The sequence below is a fragment of the Crocodylus porosus genome, unplaced genomic scaffold (assembly GCF_001723895.1).
Source record: "Crocodylus porosus isolate Cpor-Errol unplaced genomic scaffold, CroPor_comp1, whole genome shotgun sequence".
NCBI lineage: Eukaryota > Metazoa > Chordata > Crocodylia > Crocodylidae > Crocodylus > Crocodylus porosus.
In genome coordinates, this window is record NW_017728918.1 from 11,551,986 (window position 1) to 11,574,630 (window position 22,645).

Consider the following 22,645-nt stretch of genomic DNA (forward strand, 5'->3'; position numbering starts at 1 on the left):
TTATAACAGGCCACAAGATCCCCCCTCAGCCTTCTCTTGTGGAGGCTGAACAGGTTCAGGTCCCATAGCCTGTCCTCATAGGGCCTGCCCTGCTGTCCCCTGATCATGCGAGTTGCCATCATACCTTGATGCAAGAAGCAAATGATGTTCAACAGTTTGGGGAGGACAAACCAGTTTCTTCAGAAAAGTAAAAAGGCCCTGTCTGTTGACTGTAAAGGTCTTCATCAGATTGATGAAGGCTATTTACAGTGGTATAGTAAAAGCTTTGTTATCTGGCACCCATTTTGTAAACCCTTCTCATGTTCCCCCTCAAGCATCTCTTTTCTAAACTGAGAAGGCCTGGCCTCTTTAGTCTCTCCTCACATGGAAGCCCCTCCAGGCCATAAATCATCCTTACTGCCCTTCTCTGGACCTTCTGTAGTTCTTTTACATCCTTGCTGAGGTGTGGGGAGCAGAACCAGGCACAGCAGTCAAGGCATGGATGCACCATAGATTCATAAAGGGGCATCGTGGTACTTTGTTTCACTTACAATTCCCTTCTTAATAACCCCAAACATGCTGTTTGAGCTGCTGGCCCCTGAGCTGATGTCACCAGTGACTCCCAGATCTCTTTCCTGGGTGGCAACAGCTCACGTAGAGCCCGGGCAAAATATCATGTAATGATCATCGTCTCCCAGGTCACCTTCCCCCCTCAAATTCTCAACCAGTTCCTCCCTGTGTGAGAGCAACAAGTTGAGGAGAGCGGCTCCCCTCATGGCCTCCTCACCAGCTATATCAAATCATTATCCCCACACACCCTGAGACCTTGCTGGACTGGCTCAGCATTGCTGTGCCCCTCACAGCAGATGTCCCAGTAACTGAAGCCCCTGTGAGAACCAGGTCATGATTTGGAAACTTCAGTTAGCTGCTTAAGGAAAGATCCGTGGTCACTGCCTTCCTCTCAGCAGGCAGAGGGAGCAGGGACTGGCCACAGGTCCCTACCTAGAGACCCCGCGGCCAGAGGAGATCCCAGCAGGGTAGACGTAGCTCCCAGACCACCCTCCTTGCAGCCTCTGCCCAGGGCAGGAGAACAAGCTGAAAGCATGAGCACACCACACAACCATGCCTCTGACCCCGTGCTGGGCTTCTCCCTTACCTGTGGGTTGGCAGGGGCTCCATGCTGGATGTACAGGCTCAGGGCTTTGTCATAGTTGCCCTCTCGGATGAGGTGGGTCGCATACAGAGCCACGTACTTGTGCAGGACTTTGTAGTTCTGGAGCACGGACAAGAAGCACAGCAGCATCAGACTTTGCATTTCCATGCAAACCTGAGCTGGTGATGGTGAATGGGGAGATTTCACCAGCATGTCTGTGACACGCACACATGCACACACACACACGCATGCAGAGCTAAGGTGCTACTCCTCCAGCTCTTGTGTTAAGGCCTTTCCAATGCTCCTCCTCGCGTTACTGAAACCTCCTGTTCTAGAGTTCTTGACCATGATGATTTTACAAAGTCCCTTCTGGCCCTAATGTCTTTCTATGAACCATGACAGAAGACTTTACGTGCTGGAGAATCCACCAGGCAACCAGTTCCGGCAGCCAACAAGGGGTTGGAGCAGCCTCCCAGCAGGAGCAGAGGCCACAAGAAACCAAACCAAATTTAAATGGTCAAGGGAGGAAAGGGGTTGATGGCTGGGCTGCTGCATGAGCAGGGGCTATGGCAGTCCCCACCCTCTCCCATGCTTCTCCATGGGGTCTCTAGGAACTGCACAAAGCTCTGTATCACCAATAAAGATTTTGAATCAAGTGGGGGAGAGACTGCAGTGGATGGGAATTCCTGTGAAAAACCTCTGAATTCTGGAGCAGATTGAGTGGCCTTGCCAGAGGCCAGCACCCGGACACATGCACATGCATACACATGCACCATTACATATGGACACACATGCACATAAATGCATTGTTGCTAGGAGTCTCCCAATGAGCTTCTTCCCACATGTGGATTCAGGAGAGCCAGAGGGGGCAAGGTGGGCAGGGCTGCTGGGGCTTCCCCTCCGCATGTGGCAGCAGTGCACAGAGGGTCCCCAGCCATGCCCATCATGTTTGGAGGCCATGCCCCCTTGGTGCTGCAGCACCCAGCTACCTGGAAGGCCCAAGCAGGTGCACAGGACAGGGGGGACAATTCTGGCAGGCCTGGGCTGCCCGTGGGGAGAAAACATGGGGGGAGTCCTGCGCTGCAAGGGACTGAGGCAAGGGGCAGGAAGGACCAGGGCACACCCCAGCCACCTACTCTGTTTGTTTTGTGGCCTCTGTGGCTCAGAGCTGCCATGAAGACACATAGCCACACCTGCTCCAAGGAGGCAGCACGTTGTCCTGCCCTGGCACATCAGAGCCCCTGCCTAGACCCAGCGTCCCCTGAAGTCAGGGGATGCAGGGATCTGAGAGCTAGAGACTGCGCAAGGCCCCTGCTGCACTCATTTGGCTCTGCCAGGCCTGGCACTGAGTGCCCAATCCATGCTCCCTGGGCACAGAAGTGAGACCAGGAGCCAGTGCTCTCCCTGCCGTGGCTCCCAGGCGCTGGGGCAGGCACTCAGCGAAAGGCAAAGGAGAATGTGGAACTGACAGGGAAACCCTCCTGGCAGCCTGGGTCAGACTGAGGGGTCCATATGGTACAAAGCCTGGGCAAGATCCAGGGGTCGGTGTGACCAGTGCCAGTGAGAGTGCTGGCAGGGAGGGCAGAGCTCCTACTTCTTCTCCCTCTTCTGCTGGTCCCAGTACCACACGCAGGGCCATGGTAGCTACCTGCTTGGCTGCTGTCTCAAGACACTTCTCCCACTGCTCGCGCTCTGCATACATGTCCAAAGCAGCCATGACGTCCACTCCCACCAGCTGAAGACAGATGTGTGAAATCCTGGGGCCCTGCTAATGCAGTCCACACCTGCCCCTCTCCACAGACACTGTGGGGTGCTCCAGCCTGCTGGAGGCACACAAGCAGCAGCCCCTTGGGCTCCCCAGGCCCAGCCCCCTTGCCCAGCCCCAAGCAGGCACACCCCAAGGGGCACACGCTGATCCTGCCCCTCCACCCCTGACAGATGCATTCTTACAGAATCCACTTTGCCCTGGTTCTTTAAATACTCCTTGTAGCGCTGGTCCACATATTCCTCTGACCTGCTGGGCAGAGAGGGGCCTTGTTGGTGGCCAAGCTATTGGGGCAAGGTGCCCACAGGGGAGCCCAGGGGTCCAGCTGGGATGACCTGCTGCTGCTCTGGCCCAGGACAGCTGCCTGCCTGCCAGCCCTACCTGGCCATGGCTGGGTGGCCTTTGGAGAGATGATGCCTAAGGACAGCCAGCCAGATAGACAGACAGACAGACAGGGGAGGGCTCTAGGACGGAGGCAGGGAGCAGGGCACGCAGGGCGGGGTGGGCTGCACACACCTGGGATCCAGCTCCTTGGCCACCCGCTTGGCCTTGTTCCACTCCTCACCCTCGATGAAGGCGTCAATGGCTTCTCGGATCAGGTCCAGGTTGAGGTACAACTCGGCTGCCTGCAGGGCCATGGCAGGGTCATGGCTGGGACAGCACCAGCTCCCAGGGCTGGGGCTACATGTACACCCGAGCGCTGGGGCAGGGGATGGTCATGCCTCAGCGCCAGGGTACCCATGTCCTAGGTGGACTTCAGGCCAGGCCCAAGCCCAGGCCTTCTGGGCAACGCCAGCGACACTCAATAGGTCACGGCCAGTGTCCATCCTGGACACTACACCCACCTCCCACAGCATGCAATCCCACGGCTCAGCTCCTGCGGCTGCCTTGCTCCCCGCTCCACCTTACCGCACTGAACTTCCTCATGGCCACCAGCTGCGGGCCCACTGCCCGTGTCACCTCCATGCTGTGTGGCTGCCCCAGGAACTTAATGGCCAGCTCAGCCGCCTGCCAGAGAGGAACCATCAGTAGCACCAAGGCAGGAAGAAGCCGCTGCAAAGCCCCTGCCCAGCTCCAATCACTGATAGGAGTCTTTAGGAGCCCTGCATTTGGTGGGGGGGGACTTGGCAATGCCTGGCCCTGCCCCAGGAGCTGCAGGCTCTCAGAGGGGGTCCAGCAGCTTGGGCACATGCTGGTACCAGCACAGGGAAAGACCCCCAGATGTCATCCCAGCTTTAGTGTTGGGTTCTGGGGGTGAGCCCAGCCCCTGAGGCCTGTGCTCATGGGGTGCTGAGGGCATAGTCCCCTGGATCCTGGCACCTGGGGCTCCTCTCTCTGGTCAGTCAGAGCCTCATGCAGAAGCCTGGAGGCAGGGGAGGTGTCTAGAGTGGGTGCAGGCCCCTGGGCACCAGAGCAGGGTGGAAAGGGCCATGGGCCCAGACGTACCTTGAGCAAGCACTTCTCGGTCAGGAGGCTGTTGCTGGGATCCTGCACCTTCAGGTAGCAGTCCACCGCCCGGCCATACTCCCCGGCCTGCTCCCATTCTCGCGCTTGCTCCAGCATCCCCTCCAGGCCCCTGCCAGGAGCAAGGCAAGGTGTGAGTGCAGGATGGGCTGGGCAAGAGGGGTTGGGGGACTGGTGCAGCTCTATGGCCATGGGAAGGGATGGCATGGTGGTCCTGAGGTAGGGGGAGCTGACGAGGCACCTCCTAGAGCCGCTCCACACAGTGCCGCATCGCCCTCCTTGCTCTGTCCTCGGGTACGTGGCCCAGAGCAGGGGAAGAGCCCTCCACACCAGCAGGGAGAGCACAACCCTGCCCCACAGATGGCAGCAACCAGTCAAGTGGGGTCTGTACAGCCCAGCAGGTGGAGTAAGCCCCCAGCTCCTGCCCCCAGGGCAGCCAGCACCCACACCTTAGCCTACCTGGAGCCCTTCTTGGCCACCTCTCTGTCATACTCCTCCTGCAGCGCCTCCAAGCGCCCAGGCACATACTCCTTGCAGATGCGCAGGGCCTCACTCCACATGCCAGCCTCCTGCATGCAGCCCGGGGTGAGCAGTGGGGCCTAGCTCAGCGGCCAGCCCCCTGCCCCAGGAACCTCCCAGCCCCGTGGCCCAGCTGATGCTCCCCCCCACCTAGGGAGGAGTACCTGCTCTCCCTGCCAGGACCCCTTGGGTCATAGCTACCCATGCTGTGGCACAGGCTGGCTTTGTGCACAGGAGGTGGGGTCGTGGCTGGGAGCCTGAGGTGAGCTGCAGGTTGTTTCTGCCCAGTCAGCTTCTCTGGGACCAGGCTGGGGGAGGCAGAACAGCACCCTACCCCCTCATCCACCACAAGATCCAACCCCCCTACTGGTGCATCTGCCTTCCCTGCTCCTCCTCCCACTTCAAGGAATGGAGGGGTTTGTGTCCTACTGTCATGTGACTTGGTTTCATAGATTCATAGATTTCATAGACATTAGGGCTAGAAGGGACCTTGGAAGATCATTGGGTCCAGCCCTGCCCTAAGGGCAGGAAGTCAGCTGGGGTCAAAGAATCTCAACAAGATAAATGTCCAAATGTCTCTTAAAGGAGTCCGGAGTAGGTGCTTGCACCACCTCTGGAGGGAGCCTATTCCAGCCCTTGGGGGCTCGGACAGTAAAGAAGTTCTTCCTTATGTCCAGCCTGAAATGGTCTTGGAGGAGTTTGTGACTGTTTGACTTTGTCATCCCTTGGGGCGCTCTGGTGAACAGGTGTTCCCCCAGATCTGATGTACACCCCTTATATACTTATAGGCAGCCACCAGGTCACCCCTGAGCCTGCGCTTTTCCAGGCTGAAGAGTCCCATGGCTCTTAGCCTCTCTTCATAAGGCCTGTTCTCCTGCCCTCTGATCATGCACGTGGCTCTCCTCTAAACTCTCTCAAGCTTTTCCCCTTTCCTAGGGCTGCCACTGGGAGCACGCACAGGGGCCAGAGGAATTAACCCACCCTGGCCCAGGCAGAAGTGGCCCCAGAAGCCCTAAGCCTAGTGCCGCCACCTCCCTCCTTGCACCGCTGTCTCTGGCCAGTTTCCGCCCCTTCCAGAACAGGCTGCAGGGCAGAGGCACTTGCAGGTCAGAGCTCCAGGAGTGGAAGGGGGTGCTGATGGGAAGACCTGCATAGGGGGCAGGATGCTGAACTCCAAGTGGATTGGGGACTAGGGGCTTGGGGCTGGGCTCCTCTCCCCCTCCCCCACACACTGCTCACATTCCCTCCTAGGCATCAGGCTCTGTGTCAAGTGGAGGAACCTCCCCAGCCCAGGCCCACCTTGTAGTACTTGATGGCCAGCTCCAGGCGCTGGGCTCGCAGAAGGAAGGCCTCTGCCCGGGGAAACTCCTTCTGCTCAAAGGCACAGCGGGCCTGCCCCACCAGCACATCAGCCACACTCTCTGGGTCATGTGCCTCAGCCACGCGCTGTGCTGCATCCCAGTTCTGGTTATGGACATACCTGGGGACACCCGGGAGAAATGCTAACTGGGGCTGGGCAGGGCCAGAGGCAGTGGGCAGGGATCCTGTGAGCACCAGAGGCCCGGCATGCTCCGGTGCAGACTGGGTGGAGGGGAGCAGGGCACTCACATCAGCACTGCTTCCTTGGGCTTCCCGGCTTTTACAAACTCTGCCTCTGCCTCCTCGAACTTACCCTTGGGGGAAGAGGAAAGGAGCTGCCTACCCACCCACCCCACGCACCCCTGCTTCCTGGCCCCCACACCAGCCCTCTGTGCAGCACGGACATGTCCCAACACTGCCACAGCACCTCCTGCTCGGAGCTGGGTTCTGTGCCCAGAGCAGCACCTGCCCCCATCCTGGACCCAGTGCCCATGAGGGCCGTACCTCGTCCTCCAGGAATGTGGCATACTTGAAGTGGATCTCAGGCATCTTGTGCTTCATTGAGAGCCGGGCCAGGTCGAAGGCAAAGTCAAAGACGCTGCACAGAGAGGAAGGGGATGAAAGGGCAGCAAAGCTGTGTCTCCGCAGAGCAGGTGAGCGGGGAGGGCCAAGGCAGGGCATGTAGGTAGCCCAAGAGGAAATGCATGTTATAGGACCTGAGGGGGCAGAGCGAGGCACAGGCACTGGGCAAGTGCCACAAGGGAGCCCATGCCACACACCCCACAAGCAGCTGCTGGTGGCACTGATGGAAGCACCTGGCCTTGGCCCCAACCCCAAGCTCCTCGCTGCTCCAGAGCAAAGCAGCTGGAGGCTCCCTGCTGCCTGGTCTGTGTTTAGCCCCACCAGGAGGGAGGTGACAGGACCCATGGGTGCTGGGGCCTGCAGCCTCCATGAGCGAGGGGCATGCTGCTCCCCAGGAGGCGCATGCATGGCTGGCGTTGCTCACCCATTGTGGGCCGCATGGTCGATGGCCATTTCCAGGAGCCCAAACTTGTTGAGGAGCTTCGCAGCGGCCTCACCCCCCAGGCTCTTGGCCCAGAGGTAGGCCACGTGCTTGTGCGAGTTGGCCCCGCCATAGGCCTTGGCCACCTGCCAATGCAAGCAGAGCTGAAGGGCTGGCTGCATCCCCCTGTGCCAGGACAGAGCCTGGGCACCCACCACTCCCCAAGAAACCTGCCCTGAACCATGGCTGCCTTGGCGTCTGGGGAGCTGGTGGTGAGGGCCATGGGTGCAGCACCTCCGCCACACGGCCTGGCTGGGGGGTGGGCAGCAGAACTACGAGGCCAGGCATGCAGCACTCCACCCCGCTCCCGGTGGCTTCCTCTGTCACTGAGACCCCTGCTGCTAGGAGCAGAGAGGACCTGCCCTCTCCCTGCTGAGTCTTACCCTGTATGCCTCTTCCCACATGTCATTCACCCGGTACATGTTCACAGCTGCTTTCCAGTCCTTGGCTTCTAGGTAGTGGTACTCGGCCTCCTGCAGGCGCCCCTCTGTCTCCAGCTCCTGCAACAGGGACAGTGTATGCATGAGGCTGCTGGGTGAGGAGGTCACAGCCAGGAAGGGACCCTTTGGGTATGTCAGAGAGAAAGTGTGGACCCAGGAAGATGTGGGTCTGCTGCTGAACAGCCAGGGCAAGCCCTTCACAGGAGACGTGTGGAAGGCAGAGCCACTCAAAAGCCACTATCCCTTGGTCCCCACAAAAATAGCAGGCTGTGTCCCAACCTAATAAGGATTATATAGATCAAAAAGGGGAAAAACTAAGGGTCATGATAACTAAAGAGACCACTGAAGACCTTTTGATTCATAGAAATCATAGCAAAGCAAGGCTGGAAGGGAGCTCCACAGGTCACGTCTAGTCCAACCCCTGCCTCAGGCAGGATCAGCCCTGTCCAAAGCATCCACCGCAAATCCATTGTCAAACCTCTGAGTAACACAACACAGTCATCCCTGACAGTCCCAGGCATCACCCCTGCCCCAGGGAAAGCAGGGGGCTGCAGCCACCAATGTCCTGCTGCTGCAAAGGGGGTTAATATACATTCCAGAGATCCCAGGGAGAGGTCGTGCCCCTGCAACTGAGAAAAGCAACCCGCCTCCCCATGTCTGGACCAGTCTGACGAAGGGGGAAAATCCCTTCCTGCCCCCAGTGCAGTGTTGGTCTAAGCCTAAGCAGAGGGGCAACACCCTCAAGCCAGGACCCTTCAGGTTTGAGGCCCAGAAGGAGCACTGGCACAGCCCAGTACCCATCCCCAGCAAAGCCCAATTGACTCTGCATTTTAAGGATATGGAGAAACTGGAGAGTCCAGTGGCAGGTGACAAATGTGACAAACTTTGCCAGAGAGGGCAGGATACAAAGTGCTGGCTTTGAACTGCAACAAAGCAGACTGAAACCAGATCCCAGGAAACAAGGCCTTGCTGGCTGAGCGGCGAGGCAGCAGTACAAGGACCTGCCTACGGCAGCAGTGGACTCTCTTTCACTGGAGGTTTTCCAGAGGAGGCTGGAACACCACTGGCAGGCATGGGCTGGGAGAAGCATCCTGCATCTGTGTAGATAACCCTCATAGGCTCCTCCAGCCCGACTCTGGTTCTGTGACCCTGGTCCTCCCCTGCTGAGGAGCCAGCGCTACCTCCTGTCCCAGGGCATTACCTTGCCCAGGTGGAGGTGGGTATCACTCAGCAGGTCCTTGTGGTGCTTTGCCACCAGCCGGATCATGTCTCCATACATCTTGCCCCTCTTGTACATGGTAATGGCCAGGTCAGGCTCATCCACCGCAATGTATAGTCTGCAAACAGCGTAGCCCAGGCTGATGCCACTGCTGTCAGGCACAGACCGCAGCAAGCAGGGGGAAGGCTCTGCTCACGGCACTGCTGACAATGGAAGCCCTGGTGACGGGGCCTCTCTGCAGCTCCATGCAAGGGCAGGGGCAGGGGCAGGTCCCCTTTCCCAGCCCTCACCAATTCCTTCCTACAGGCCTGCCAGGGTCTCCCTGTCCCCGGGCCACACCAGGGCTGGTGCCCCCAGACAAGAAAGACCCTGCCTGAATGAGCCTGATGCCTAATCCTCAGTTGGGACTGCAGCTGACCCCACACAAGAGGACACCCCCAGGCCCTGGAGCCGCACAGGGTCCAGTCTGGCTCCTGCTGCCCAGGTGTGAAGAAATGCATGAGCTAGAGACAGCCCCATCCCTCAGGTTTGCCTGATGCAGCTGTGGGAGCTCCTGACAGGATTTGGGCAGGGCGGGTGGGGTGAGAAGCAGGATGCTGGGTGCCCTCAAAACACACCCTTCAGAGGAATGAGAGACAACCAAGGAGGGAAGCAGGTCTGTTCGCTCTACACCATATCCCACGGGCAGCCACCTGAGCGTTGCTGGGGCCCATGGAGTCTGGGGACACTCACCTCTCTGCTTCCTTATACCTGCCCTGCTTCTCCATCTCCTGGGCCTGGCTGACATACAGGACTGACACGTCTTCAGGCCTCATGCACTTGGTCGCTAGCTGTCAGGACGTGCAGGAGACAGGTTCCACCACCCTGCGCAGCCATGGCCTAGCATGCTGGGAGCTGGGACATGGGGCGAAGGCCCTCCCTCCCCTCAGCTCTGGGCTGGCTTGCTGCTGCACCAGCTGGGCAGCACGGGGCTCCACACCCCCCTCTCCCCCAGGAAACGCCAGGTTGCACCAAGGCCCAGCATGTGTGGGCTCAGTGGGTGAAATCGTTCAGGGGCTGGCAGCTCCCAGTAGGCTGCCAGCCCAGACCCTACCACTGCCTGAGACCCAACCTCTGGCACATACCCTACCTTGTGCGCTTGCTCCCAGCGTCCTGCTTGTGTGTACATGTCGATGGCATCCCTGGTGCGGTCTCCTTTGATATAGAGCTCCTCTGCAATCTGCAGGGAGAAGCTATGGGGTGAGCCGTGCTGGGGCCATGGGGCAGGGGGTGGGGCTGGGAGCCAGCTCACCTGGTACTCCTGCAGAGCAGCGTAGTGCAGGGCGATTCTGGGGTAGTACTTGGCTGCTGTCTGCACGTCCTGCAGGTCCAGGATATAGATGGCCTTCTTCCACTGCCGCGCTCCAATGGCTGCCTCAATGGCCTTGATGGAGCACCTAGGGCATCCGGGACAGCGCCTCAGCTCTTGGCAATTTCTGCAGCCTGGCTCGGGCTCCCCTCTGCTAGCATCAGCAGCAGTGGGAACAGCACGAGCTGCCAAGAGCCAAGGATGACCCTGCAACAAGGCAGCCCTTGGCTGGGAGCCTGTGGGAGGGAGCAGGAGCCAGGGAGCAGGGACTGCTCAGGGTGGGTGAGCAGAAGGGAAGTGTTTTTCTGCTGCCTCCCCAGCCTGGTCCCCAAAGAAGGCCACGCACTCGGGTGGATACAACCCCACAGGTCTCGAAGCTCAGCCCCTCTCATAGGCTGCCAGGGAGTGGAGGGCTCCCAGCTGCATTGTGTCATGGGTGGTTATGGCCAAGAGGGTCTTTCTGAGTGCAGGGGGTGAAGTAGGGCTGGGGGCCTGGGGAAGGGTTAAGCAGCTAGGGTGAAGTGCACCAGCAGAGAGAAAATCTGTTTAGAGAGAAGTTCAGAGCAAAGATAGCAAGGGGGGAGCTGTGGCAGAGCGAGGGGGAACCCAGGGTGTGGCAGCTGCAGGGTTGGAAAGGAAGGACATCAGCAGACCTGTAAATGGGGCAACCGGATGGGGCAGCACAGACAGACAGAGGAGTCCTGGCAGAGCTGTGGGTGACCCCTGGGCTGGGACAGCAGGACGCCATAGGCCAGGAGCGAGGGGCCCTGGCACAGCTGCCTCACCACAGTCGCCCCTACCTGGCTTCGATGTAGTGGTTGATGGCAGCATCCAGCTGCTTCTGCTGCACCAGGTGGTCTCCCCAGGCTTCCTCCAGCTTCACAACCTCAGCTGGGAAGGCTGCACGTGCCAGCTCCACCGCTGTGAAGGGACACATCAGCCACCCTGTCCCCAGCTCAAGGTTGCTGAGGGACCCTGACGCAGTGCTGAATATGGGGGAGTATGGGATGACGATCTGGGAGGGTGCCCCTGAGGCTTTGGAATGACAGCCAGGCCAGGGTCCATGCAGAGGCAGGGGGATGGAGGGGCTCTCGCTTTGGGGGCAGAGGCAGGTCACCACTTTACCTTTCAGGAAGGCACTGCCCTTGCGGTAACACTCCAGGGCTTTCTGGGGGTTTCTGGTCTTCTCAAAGAGGTCTCCAGCCTGTGGCACATGCGGCTGTCAGTTCCCCGAGTCGCCTCCACCTCCAGCCATGTGCTCCATTGGGCCCAGGCCCAGAGCCACCCTCCCCCACCAGCCCTGACCTGCCCAGTCCCAGAACCCCTGCACTCATGCAGCCCCAACATCAACATCTGGCCCATACCTCTCTCCCCTACCAAGCCTGGGGCTGCAACTGCCTCCCTTTGTGCCTGCTGCGTCGAGGCAGGTCCCACATTCACTTGCCCTGTCCCCAGCCAAGCCCCAGCAACCTTTGACAGGCCTGAGGCAAGTCCCCAACATCTCCTGGCAGCTGGTTGGCCGCTGCCCCCATGCTTTGTGGAGATGCCCATTGATGCTGCAGCTGGCAGAGCTCTCACCTGCTCATACAGTTCCCTTTTGATCAGCGCCGTGGTGATGCGGTTGGTGACATCACTGTTGACCAGGAGCTCATCCCTGCTCATGGCCAGCTGTGCCGCCTTGGCCGGCAAGCCAGCCCGCAGGTACAGCCCAATGGCGGCCATGTGGTCACCCTGGTGCTGCTGCACCTCACCAGCCCTCTCCTCCTGCTGCGTCTCCAGCAGCCACTGGTAGTAGGCCTGGCGCAGCTTGTCCAGCATTGGGTGCCCCTGCAGGGCGGCAGCCCCAGTTAGCACCTGCCAGGGAGGCACCCTCCTGCCGCCTTTCTGCAGCTCAGGCTGGGCAGCTCCAGGCTCCTGAAAGCCTCCCTGCAGCCCCCTGAAAAAGAGCCTGCTCTCGCCTCCTGGAAGCCCCTCTACGCTCCGGCTCCTCTTGGGCCAGCCCCACGCTGCCCCAAAACAATCCTCAGCTCCTTTCCCTGCAAGCCCCACACTGCCCCCGAACTAGCCCAAGAGCTTCCAACACCAGCCCCAAGCCAGGAGCTCCCCTAACCATGCAACTCCTGTTCCCACTGTCCCCGCATGCCTCCGGACAGCCTTTTTCTCTGCCCTACAATCCATTTTCCATGTCTGCCCCTTCCAGGTCCCAGCCCCATGTCCAATCCCCCATACCGCATCCCTGGGTGTCTCCCCACTGGCCAGGCCTGTAGCCCAGAGCTGCTCTCCAGTTCCCTGTGCCCCTGGCAGCCTCCTCACTGCTCCTGAATCTCCAAGGCTGCAGCAGCTGCAGAAACCCCTAGCCATTGCTTCCAGTCCCACTACCAAACCTGCAGGTGCCCCAGCTTCCCCCTCCCTGGCTCTCATTCCCTTCCCCAGCTCCCAGCTCTGCCCCCACCCTGTGGCCATGGCTCCCCGGCCCATCATACAGAGCCCCAGCATATGCTAGTGGCCCCCAGGCTCTTTTGCACTCATCCCCCTGGGATGGAGCTGGAATACCCTGGTCAGATTGGGAGCCTTGGGCAGGTACAAGTTACCCACAGCTTCCACATGATCTGCCAGATGCTGGTATGCTCCATACCTTGGCTTCGGCCACCATGATGCACTCGTCCCACATATGCAGCTCCTGGTACATGTCCATGGCCTCTTCCACGGCGTTCTAGGCACAGATCATGCAGTGTCACCGTGTGCCAGGCTCCTCTCCTCAGCCCCCATAGCTGGAGCCTGTGGGGGCACCTGCTACAAGGGGCAGCTGCACATATGCTCCGCGACCTCCTGCCCAGACCAGCCCTGCTCCCCCTCCAGCTGGGAGCAGCCCCTGGTCAGGCTGATCCCATCACCCACCTGCTCCAGGAAGATCATCTCGGCCAGCTTGTAGTTCTTCTCCAGCATGGCCAGGCGGGCACGCACCTCATAGTAGTCCATGCCATCCCCGCCCTGCAAGACCCACAGCACAGCTCAGACTAGATGGGGGAGAAGTGGCTTTGGACAGGAGCCAGGGAGGTGGGGAGAGAGTGAGCAGGGCAGCAGCCTGGGACCCTCTGTGGCAAGGCAGCACAGTGGAGAAGGCACAGGCACCGTACAACAGAGGTTGAGCAGAGTGGGAGGGAGATGGCATGCAGGGGGAGCAGGACGGCCTGGCGGAAGGGCACAGAGGGCTGTTCCCATGTGGCCGGGGCTTGGCCAGGGCACATTCTGTGCCCAGGTCTGGTCCCCACACCTCCAAAAGGACATAGGAAAACTAGAGATGTTGCAAAGAAGGGAAGCAAGGGTGATTCATGGCATGGAGGCGCTTCCATATGAGGAGAGACAAATGAGGTCAGGCCTGTTCGGTTTAGAAAAGAGACACTTGAGGGGGGACAGGAGAAGGATCTACAACATACTAAATAGGGAGAAGAAATTCACTAGGAATTTATTCTCTCCTGTCTCTCTCCAGATACGAACAAGGGGCCGCAGCATAAAACCAGCACAGAGTAAGTTTAAAACCAGCACCAAGCAGTTCTTTTTCCAAGGGTGACATTAAAGGGTTGAGCTCATGGCCACCAGATGTGGAGGGAGCTGAGAGTTCAGACAGATTCACAAGGGACTGGACACGTGCTCAGAGGAAAGGGACATCAGTTGCTATTGAGCAGGGAGTGAGGGGCACAGCCTCCGACTCAGATCTACCTGGACCCTAAATGCTGGAATCTGTGAAGGAGAGAGAAACAGGGGGAAAAAGCCCTACTCAGACCCTGTCACTCTCCCTTCCAGCTTCCACTCTCTGCTGCCAGCTGATACAGGACACAGAGCAAGATGGATGTGTGGCCTGATCCAGTCCATGGCAGTTCTTATGCTCTTATTCTCCATGCTGTCCAGTGTTAAAGCAGGGAATGTAGGTTGGAGAGTGCGGGCACAGGGCACACAGAAGCTGGGGGTATGGGCATAGGGCACATGCAGTCCAGGGGGTGCAGCTGCAGGAGCAAGGCAGACACAGGATGGGGGTGTGATGGAGAGGCATAAGCATACTGGAGAACAGGTGCAGAGGTACACACAGGGGCATCTGCATGGCACAACTCACATGTTCCTTGGCAGCTTCGTCTGCGATAGCATTCGTCTCGTGCAGGAAGTGAGCCTTTGTCACACAGCCCAGGGCCGCAAAGCACCTGTGGAGCGTATGGGGGTCACAAGCCACCTGGGCCACTGACACTGCAGGGGCCACCGATGTGCCCTCAGACTTCCTGCTGCATGAGCACAGCCCTACTCCATAGTGGGAGGAGAACCTGGCCATAGCCTGGTCTGAAGGGCGCCATGCAGGTGTCCACACTACATGGGCCTACTGCTCTGAGTTCTGAGTCTGGAAGGGACTTTTCGGAAATCTGAGTCTGGAAGGGACACAGCGCTGTGGTGATGCACTTGGTGACATCACTGTTGACCAGGAGCTCATCCCTGCTCATGGCCAGCTGGGCCGCCTTGGCTGACAAGCCAGCCCGCAGGTACAGCCCAATGGCGGCCATGTGGTCACCCTGGTGCTGCTGGTGCACCCATCCTAAGCAATACCCATGGGGCCCAGGCCAGGGAAGAAAGCTGCCTGAGCAAAGGAACACCATGCCCATACAGCAGGTATCCTGCTGGAGGTACCTGCAGCACGGAGGGCCACATCACCTGGCTGGGTTCAGTGAGTCAGGCCCTGAGAGGGAGGGAGGCAGGAGCTGTGGGGAGGTGAGGGACCCCATAGGGAAGGAGCAGCAGGCACCTCTCAGCGATGTGCAGCTGTCGGGCCTCCAGGGCTAGCCGGCTCAGCGTCTTCCACATGGCTTCAGTCTCCGCGGACATTTCCAGTGTCTCCAGGAATGCAGCAGCCCTTGGAAAAGAGGAGTTTGCAGCCTGTTAGCCAAGGCAAAAGGGAAACTGAGAACAGAGCAGGGCATGAGCAGGGAGGGTCTGGAGCAGGGGCAAGAGGCTAGTCTGGCTTGTGATGGAGTGTGATCGCAGAGCAGGGGCAGTGCCTGCCCAGCTCCCCCTCCCTCAAGCCCCTAGACCCAGTGGGTGACCCCTGACACCACAGAACTCCCACCAGCCCCTGGGAGGGTAGATCCCCCTCAGGCACAGGACACTGGTGTGAGGAGGGCTGCGTTTGTGGCCCCAGCCCAAGAAAGCGGCATGTGTGTGAGCTCAGCAATGGCTTGAGCAGCTGCTGCCACCCAGCCTGCCCTGCCCAGGCCCCTGTGGCACAGAGACCTCAGCCTGCTGCTTCTCCTAGGCAGAGCCCACACCTGCCTCAGTGCCCCGCTCCCACACGAGCCTGGCTGGTTTCCTCCCCACTGCCCCTGGCATTCAGTGTAGCAGCTCCTGCAGCCTGGCCCCCTCCACATCACCGCCTCTGCTTTTCATCATGGGCTCCCTCAGACATGCCCTTGGTTCTCTTGTGGATTGCCCATGGCATGCCAGGCTCCTGGCCCTCACCTGTGGTAGTCCCCATCATCCACAGCTGTCCCAAACTCAATGAGCCCCTCGTCCAAGGTATAGGACACCATGTTTACCCCCTCTGTCACGATCACTTCTGTCTTCCCATTGCTCCGCTCCAAGTCCACGATGTCTCCCTGAAACAGCCGGGGGCACCTCAGCCCCCCTGGTCTCAACCCCTACACTTGCCCTGGCCTGACACAGGGCAGCCAAAACAGGCAGTACAGCCCTGGGCTCGCACAGGCAGGTGTTCCCTCAGAGAGCTCAGCAGGGTCAACACCTGCCTAGTGGCTAATCCACCGCAAGAAGCCTCCCAAAGCAAAGGGGAACTGATCCACCCAGGGTACTGCTTTCCCCCTGCTCTCCCCCCCAGAGCTCTCCATGTCCACCCCACAACTTGTAGGAGGGCCCTTATTCCCCCAGGGAAAACCCAGTTCCTCCTTTCACAGGCTGCACCCGTCTGTCCAGCTTCCTCCAAACGCTGCCTGCCCCCGCTCCCCTCTCCAGAGCCATGTGGGGCGGGGGCACTTCACCTTCAGTGGGAACATGGTGACGCGCTCAGGGGCATCAATGTTGTACCAGATGCAGAGGCTGCCCCGGTTCTGTGCCACCACCACATCGCTGCCTGGCACCCACTGCACGTAGGAGCAGTAGCTCAGGATGGTGGTCTTGGCACAACTCTCAATGTCATAGAGCTGCAGCTGAAGGGAAAGGGCAGTCAGCAGGGCCCATGACCCAGGTGAGCTTAGCAGTTCCCACAGCCTGGCAACTCCCTGGCTCCAGGCAAACCCACTTTCTCTCCCCCAATTGTAGGCATACCCATACCCCCGACCCTGGTCACAGGCTGCATCTGCCACCCACTCCACCGCTGGCATGCCCGCCTCACCCTCATCTTCTTGTCCCTGAAAAGCAACTTGTGGCCCGTCTCATTCAGTTCCAGCCAGTCGATCTTGCTGTCATGGCTGACGGTGCTGATGTTGTAGCCCCCAGCAAGGTCCACTGGGGAGGAGAGAAGTGAAGCTGGGGTGAGCATGGCAGACCATTCTGCTGCCCTCGGAGACGGGTGGCAAGCATCTGCTCCAGGACATGGCAGGGCCCTGTGGTGACTGTGCCGTGCCTGGGGGCCTCTGGGCACTGCCCTAACATCATGAACAACCTCCCCTCCCCAGTGTGAAAGGGCATGTACTCAGCAGCAGCAGTGCTGGCAGCAGCATTGCTGGGGTGACTGTTGGAGTGCAGACAGGAGCAAGAGCCCCCATGAGCTGTGCTGCTAATGCCAGACTCTGCCCATGTTCAGGGTGGGTGGGAGGACTCCAGGAGACCCATGGGCATGGGGGGCAGACCACAGGTCCATCTTCCCCAGTCTCCTGTGTTACGCAGCAGCAGACAGCAAAGCTGGGACAGTGTCTGGGTCCGACTAGGATTTTCCTCTGTTCTTCTCTTCCCTGCAACCTCCAGCATTTGGAGCGCCTATACACATGTAGAGAGGCTGCTCCAATACACTGTAATTGCAATGTGTCAGAGTAGGCCTGATTAGTAAAGTCTGCTGGAGTGTGGTAATTACTGCGCTCCAGCACTCCCACATCACATGCATCAGCATCCCTGCACTGAAAAATGGCAGCAGGGACACTTTAACTAAAGCTCATTCATGAGCTTTAAAGCACCATCACTGCCATTTTTCAGCACAAGGACACTGATACATGTGATGCTGCAGGCACTTTAATTAGAGTGGCTCTCAAAGTCACTCTAATTAAAGTGCTGCCCTCCTGGAGCACATCTATAAACACCCTTAGGGTCCAGGCAGGTCAGAGGCTGTGCCCCTCACTGCATGCCCCATGGCAACTGACGCCCCTTTCCTCCAATCACATGTCCAGTCCCTGCTTGAATCTAGCTGAATTCTCAGCTTCCATTACACTTGGTGGCAATGAACTTTAATGCTATGCTGGCTGGAAAAAACTGCCTAGCGTTAGTTTTAAACTAACTGCCTACTGGTTTCATGTTGTGCCCCCCGTCCTTGTCTGGTGACAGACAGGCAAGAATAAATCCCTAGCGACTTTCTCTTCGCCATTTTGTATTTTGTAAACACTTCTCCTGTCCCCCCTCAAGCATCTCCTTTCTAAATTAACCAGGCCTGGCCTCGTTAGTCTCTCCTCATACAGAAGCCCCTCCATAGCGCACATCACCATTGCTGCCCTTCTCTCCACCTTCGCTAGTTCTTCTGTCTCCTTTTGAAGGTGTGGAAACCAGAACTGGCCAAAGCCTTCAAGGTGCGGATGCCCCATGGATTTATAAAGGAGCATCATGACGTTCCCCATTTTGTTTACAATTCCCTTCCTCAAAATCCCTAACATTGTGTTTGCTTTTTGGATGGCTGCTGAACACGGAGCTTTCATTTTCAGCGAATGACTCTCAGATCTTCCCGGGGTGGTAACAGTCACATAATGCCCATCACAGCAGGTGGAGTTTGGGTTACTTTTGTCCGGGTGCATCACTTTACACACATCCTACACTGCTCACCTGCTGCAATGGTCTTGATGTCAATCAGGTAGGCCAGCCGCTTGCTCTCTTCCAGCCCTCTCTGCCGCCTCTCATTGATGCGGACGCTGCTCAGGAGAAGGGGACAGGGTAGCACCTCTAGGCAGCCCAGACCTGTGCTCCAGAACAACCCAGGGCAGCCTTCAACCCCCACAAGGCCCCTTAGAGCCCCTGCCTATGGCACCTCTCTGGAACCAGCCCTCCAGCCCACGGTTCCTGCCTTTCCTGCACTGCTAACAGCGCACTCCTCTCCCATAACTGCCCCCCATGCCCTGGCTTCTCATGCCAACTGCCTTTCTCTCTATCAGGGCTTGAGAGGGTCTCTGGGCCCTGTAGACTGGCAGGTCTCTGCCTAGGGCAGAGGGAAGATGCTCATGTCCCCAGGACAGAGGCACATAAAGGCAGGGTTCTCCCCATCCTGTGAACCAGCCAGGGCCTCTCCCCAGCTGATGCTGTACACAGCAGCCTGGACCCTCCATGCTGCAGGGCTGCGCTCCTTGCCTGGGGACCAGCAGAGCACCCCAATATGTGCCCCAGATACAGGCACAAGAACAGGAGAGGGTCACTGGGACACATCAGGAATGCTGAGTCCCAGCTCAGAGCCAGCAGGGTCCTGCCAGCACTGCCAAGGAAGCACAAGCACTGATATGCTGGCAACAGACATTAGGCCATGGGCATCCAAGGTGGTTAGTTGGCCTCCTGCCCCTGACTGTGGCCAGCCCTGCCATGGCATTTCCAGTGTGGGTCTGGTGCAGGAAAGCTCATCTGGACCAGAAGCAAGGATGAGCCAGGAGATGGTGTCCTCTGGTCAGGTAGTGAGAGACATGAGGCTCCTTTAGGCCCAACCAAGCCCGTGGCACAGGACGCTGGTGCTGGGCCTGTCCCACCAATGCAATGCAGTGTGCATGCACATGCTTCCATGTCACACACCTCTGCCTTGCTGGCCTGGGGGCTATGCCCCATGCTAGGGGACAGATCAGAAGTGCTGAACAGAGCCCCATCCCTGGTCTCATGATGTCCCCTCTGTGCTGGGCACAGAGGGTCATTTGGGACAGGGTGTCAGCCCCAGGCCCTGCCCACTTTCCTCTGATGACCCTTCATGACACAATGTCCCCTGATGGTTCCAGTGCAACCTGGGGGTGCAGGGCACGCCCCGCAAAGAGGCAGTGCTTACCTGATGAGGTGTGGGTTCGTGAACTCGGTGCGGACAGATCCCAGGATTTCATTGCTTCCATATTCCACCAAGGTCAGCTCCCCGGCGTTGAAGATCATGCAGACCTGGGGGCAAGAGGGCAGGCTGCAGCAGAAAAAGGCACTGTGCTAGGCACAGGCACCAGCAGGACTGGTAGGGGCTGCCCTGTACCTGGGCTGGGAATCACCCCCCTCTGAGCTTCATGGCTGCAGCATCCAGTGATGGACCCAACTGCCCTGAAGGAGCTGCACTGGGGCCAAGTCACTGCAGGGTGGTACCTGCCCCCCACCCTGCGAAGGGGCAGGATTTCCGCTGCCCGGATCCATTTGTCCCTGCTCTCAGCACCTCTAACCCCCTCCCTGCCCTTTTGTCCTCTCCTCTGCCCTTCCAGCCCTCCCACTCACTGGGCCTCCTCCTCTGCCTCCCACCACTTGATCAGTCACACAGCTCCACATCAGGGGCTGTTCTGCCCCCAGGAAGGCAGGTGGGGCAGAGCCCAGGGCAGGGAGCAGGCTGGAGAAGGTGAGGCAAGGCAGACCAGTGGGTCAGGAGGACCCTGGGGAGAACCACGGCCTGAGGTGCCCAACTCACATTCTCATTGTCGAAGAAGAATTTCTCGTTGCCCCCGGATCCTTGCCAGGCCACCTGTGGCACAAGGGCAGAGTCAGCAGGGCTAGGCTGGCACCACCCTGTATGGGCAGCACCCCGGGGCACCAGCTCCAGGCCCTATGGCCTTGGGGCAGCAGATAAGTGCTCCTGGAGTCCTGCTCAGGGCATCACACCTGGAAGCTCATGGGAAGAGCCAGCCTCTGTGGCTTGGGCCCACAGGACCACTCTCTGTAGCTGCCTAAGTAGCCCCAGGCCAGTGCTGCAGGCCCTGCAGAGCCACTAAGCTCTTTCTAGGAATGGAGATGCTCCCAGCCCATACCCCCCTCATCGTGTCACTGGCCAAAGCCCCTGACCCTCCCTTCTTGCAGCAGGGCAGCAGACTCCTAGGAATGCCTGGTATTTGCCACTCTGTCTGCAGCAGGAGTGGAGTGAGGTGTAGCAGGCAAACTGAGTTATGCTCAGGCTCTTAGCATTAACTTTAGGCCTTCCCAGAACTAAGCAATTAAACTGTACAGAGTGCCTTATAAAGCACTGGGAAAAGCAAGTGCTGTGATTGATACAGTGGGTTAACAAGGTACAGTAGTTTCCCTAGAAGGAAAGGAAACCAAAAATGGCATAGGATTGGAATATTTTATCTAAAAAGATGAGGTAAGAAACTTGAGGATTGGATAACTTGAAAGAGAAAGTTACAAAAGTAATGGACAAAGAGACAGTGTGTGTTCTGTGCTGCCACCCTGGGGAGACAGAAGCAGCCTTAGAATTCTTGCTTTGAGTAACAAGGAATCGAGAAACAAACATCCCACACACCCAGCAGAGGATCTGAGGCTGGTACCACCGAAGGCCACTGTTGTAATGCCTGAAGCAACTGCTTGCCAGGTCATATTACAAGGAAGAACACTTGTAATAAGCCTAGGGTTACTATTAAAAGTTCACTTGATACCAAATCGGACAAGGAGCTGTGTCAATCCTTGGGGGTCTCTGGTAAAAGGAATCCTGGGGCAACAGAGGTGCAGTCAGGGGGAAGCCAGGCTGGGCCCCCACTAACCATGCTGTGCCCAGCAGCCCATCACTACGTGTGGGTAAGGAGTCCAACCCTGTCCAGGGTGCAGGGAGCAAAAGAGGTGAAAGAGGCTCCCTCCTGTGCAGCCCGCAGCCCAGGCACTTGGGGGTAACACTGCTGGCCAGTCCTGGAGCTGGGGCAGCTGCAATCTGGGCTGCCAAGCTGGGCAGGGGGGAGAATTTATTTTTCCTTTTAAACACCTAAGAACTGCACACAAAAAACCATGCAAAGAAATGCTGCCTAGGCTGCAGTCAAGCACTCCATGGCAGGCTCTCATCTGCATGGGGACACTTTAATTTAACCCCTGCACATGCAGAAGCCAGTCTGTGGCTGTGACCAAGAAGAAGTCTGGGGTGCAGGGCCAAGGTAAATGTGGACTCGGGTGTTTCACAAGGCTCAAGGCCAGGGCAAGTTCTTTATGTGGGGCAAGGACGGGATGAACTGAGCAACAATGGGGGTCCCAGAGAATGGCAGGATGGGGTCAGAGGAGTGGCAGGCTGAAGTGCTCTGGGTCAGGATACAGGGGGGGTCATGGGAAAAGGGACTTAATGGTGGGGGTCTACTACAGACCTCCCAACCAAGGGGAAGAACTGGACCATGAATTCTTGGGTCAGCTTGCAGAAGCACTTAAGGCAAGGGATGTAGTTGTCATGGGTGATCTAAATTACCCAGACATCTGCTGGGAGGAACAGTCAGCCAGGTCTGACCGCTCATGGAGGTTCCTGGCTGAGATACAGGACCTCCACTTAACCCAGGAAGCGCACAGTCCCACCAGGGGAATGCCCTGCTGGACCTGGTCCTGGCCACAGGCAACAACCTGGTAAGGGGCCTCCAGGTCCTCAACCACCTGGGCGACAGTGATCATCACCTACTGGAATTCACCATCCAGCGTAGGGTGTCAAGGGCCTGCAGCAAGGCAGTAGCCTTAGACTTTAAAAGGGCCAACTTCAATGAGCTGAGGAGATTAGTGGGGGAGGCACTAGGGTCCTGGACAGCAGGGAAACTGAGTGCCCAAGATGAGTGGTCCTTCCTTAAGGAGATGATACTTAGAGCCCAAGGGGTGACAATCCCAACAAGAAGCAAAGGGGGCAAGAGTGCCCAAAAGCCCCCTTGGCTCACCAAGGGCATTCATGAATGCCTGATTGGCAAAAAGGAGGCATACACCCAGTGGAAGGGGGGGCTATCACCAAAGAGGAGTATGCCTCCTCCATTCGAGTCTGTAGGGGAGGCTGTTAGGAAAGCTAAGGCTGATACAGATCACAGATAACAAAAAGTCCTTTTTTAAATACATCTCTTCAGTCTCCACAAGAGGAGACTGAGGGGGGATCTTGTGGCTGCCTACAACCTTATCAGGGGCCAGCAGCAGGGACTTGAGGAAAGTCTGTTCACCAGGGCCCCCCTTGGAGTCACTAGGAACAATGGCCACAAGCTGAGGGAGGATAGG

The 22,645-nt window shown here is 58.3% G+C and overlaps 1 protein-coding gene across 1 annotated transcript in view; it reads right to left on the minus strand.

Annotated features, from left to right (window-relative positions):
• IFT172 (intraflagellar transport 172) overlaps window positions 1-22,645 on the minus strand; it is a 47,639-nt gene that overhangs the window by 7,039 nt on the left and 17,955 nt on the right. Inside the window, exons 11-39 of the mRNA XM_019537296.1 lie at window positions 20,124-20,177; window positions 19,515-19,618; window positions 18,323-18,408; window positions 16,692-16,804; window positions 16,339-16,506; window positions 15,806-15,942; window positions 15,096-15,203; window positions 14,421-14,505; window positions 13,208-13,300; window positions 12,945-13,022; window positions 11,888-12,136; window positions 11,435-11,513; window positions 11,110-11,230; window positions 10,253-10,397; window positions 10,091-10,180; window positions 9,694-9,791; window positions 8,944-9,079; window positions 7,686-7,802; window positions 7,246-7,388; window positions 6,744-6,837; window positions 6,489-6,553; window positions 6,180-6,360; window positions 4,821-4,930; window positions 4,344-4,473; window positions 3,807-3,905; window positions 3,414-3,523; window positions 3,083-3,146; window positions 2,781-2,867; window positions 1,136-1,252 (exon numbers count right to left, since the gene is read on the minus strand). Coding sequence (XP_019392841.1) covers window positions 1,136-1,252; window positions 2,781-2,867; window positions 3,083-3,146; window positions 3,414-3,523; window positions 3,807-3,905; window positions 4,344-4,473; window positions 4,821-4,930; window positions 6,180-6,360; window positions 6,489-6,553; window positions 6,744-6,837; window positions 7,246-7,388; window positions 7,686-7,802; window positions 8,944-9,079; window positions 9,694-9,791; window positions 10,091-10,180; window positions 10,253-10,397; window positions 11,110-11,230; window positions 11,435-11,513; window positions 11,888-12,136; window positions 12,945-13,022; window positions 13,208-13,300; window positions 14,421-14,505; window positions 15,096-15,203; window positions 15,806-15,942; window positions 16,339-16,506; window positions 16,692-16,804; window positions 18,323-18,408; window positions 19,515-19,618; window positions 20,124-20,177 — 3,261 coding nt within the window. The remainder of the gene's footprint in view (window positions 1-1,135; window positions 1,253-2,780; window positions 2,868-3,082; window positions 3,147-3,413; window positions 3,524-3,806; window positions 3,906-4,343; window positions 4,474-4,820; window positions 4,931-6,179; window positions 6,361-6,488; window positions 6,554-6,743; window positions 6,838-7,245; window positions 7,389-7,685; window positions 7,803-8,943; window positions 9,080-9,693; window positions 9,792-10,090; window positions 10,181-10,252; window positions 10,398-11,109; window positions 11,231-11,434; window positions 11,514-11,887; window positions 12,137-12,944; window positions 13,023-13,207; window positions 13,301-14,420; window positions 14,506-15,095; window positions 15,204-15,805; window positions 15,943-16,338; window positions 16,507-16,691; window positions 16,805-18,322; window positions 18,409-19,514; window positions 19,619-20,123; window positions 20,178-22,645) is intronic.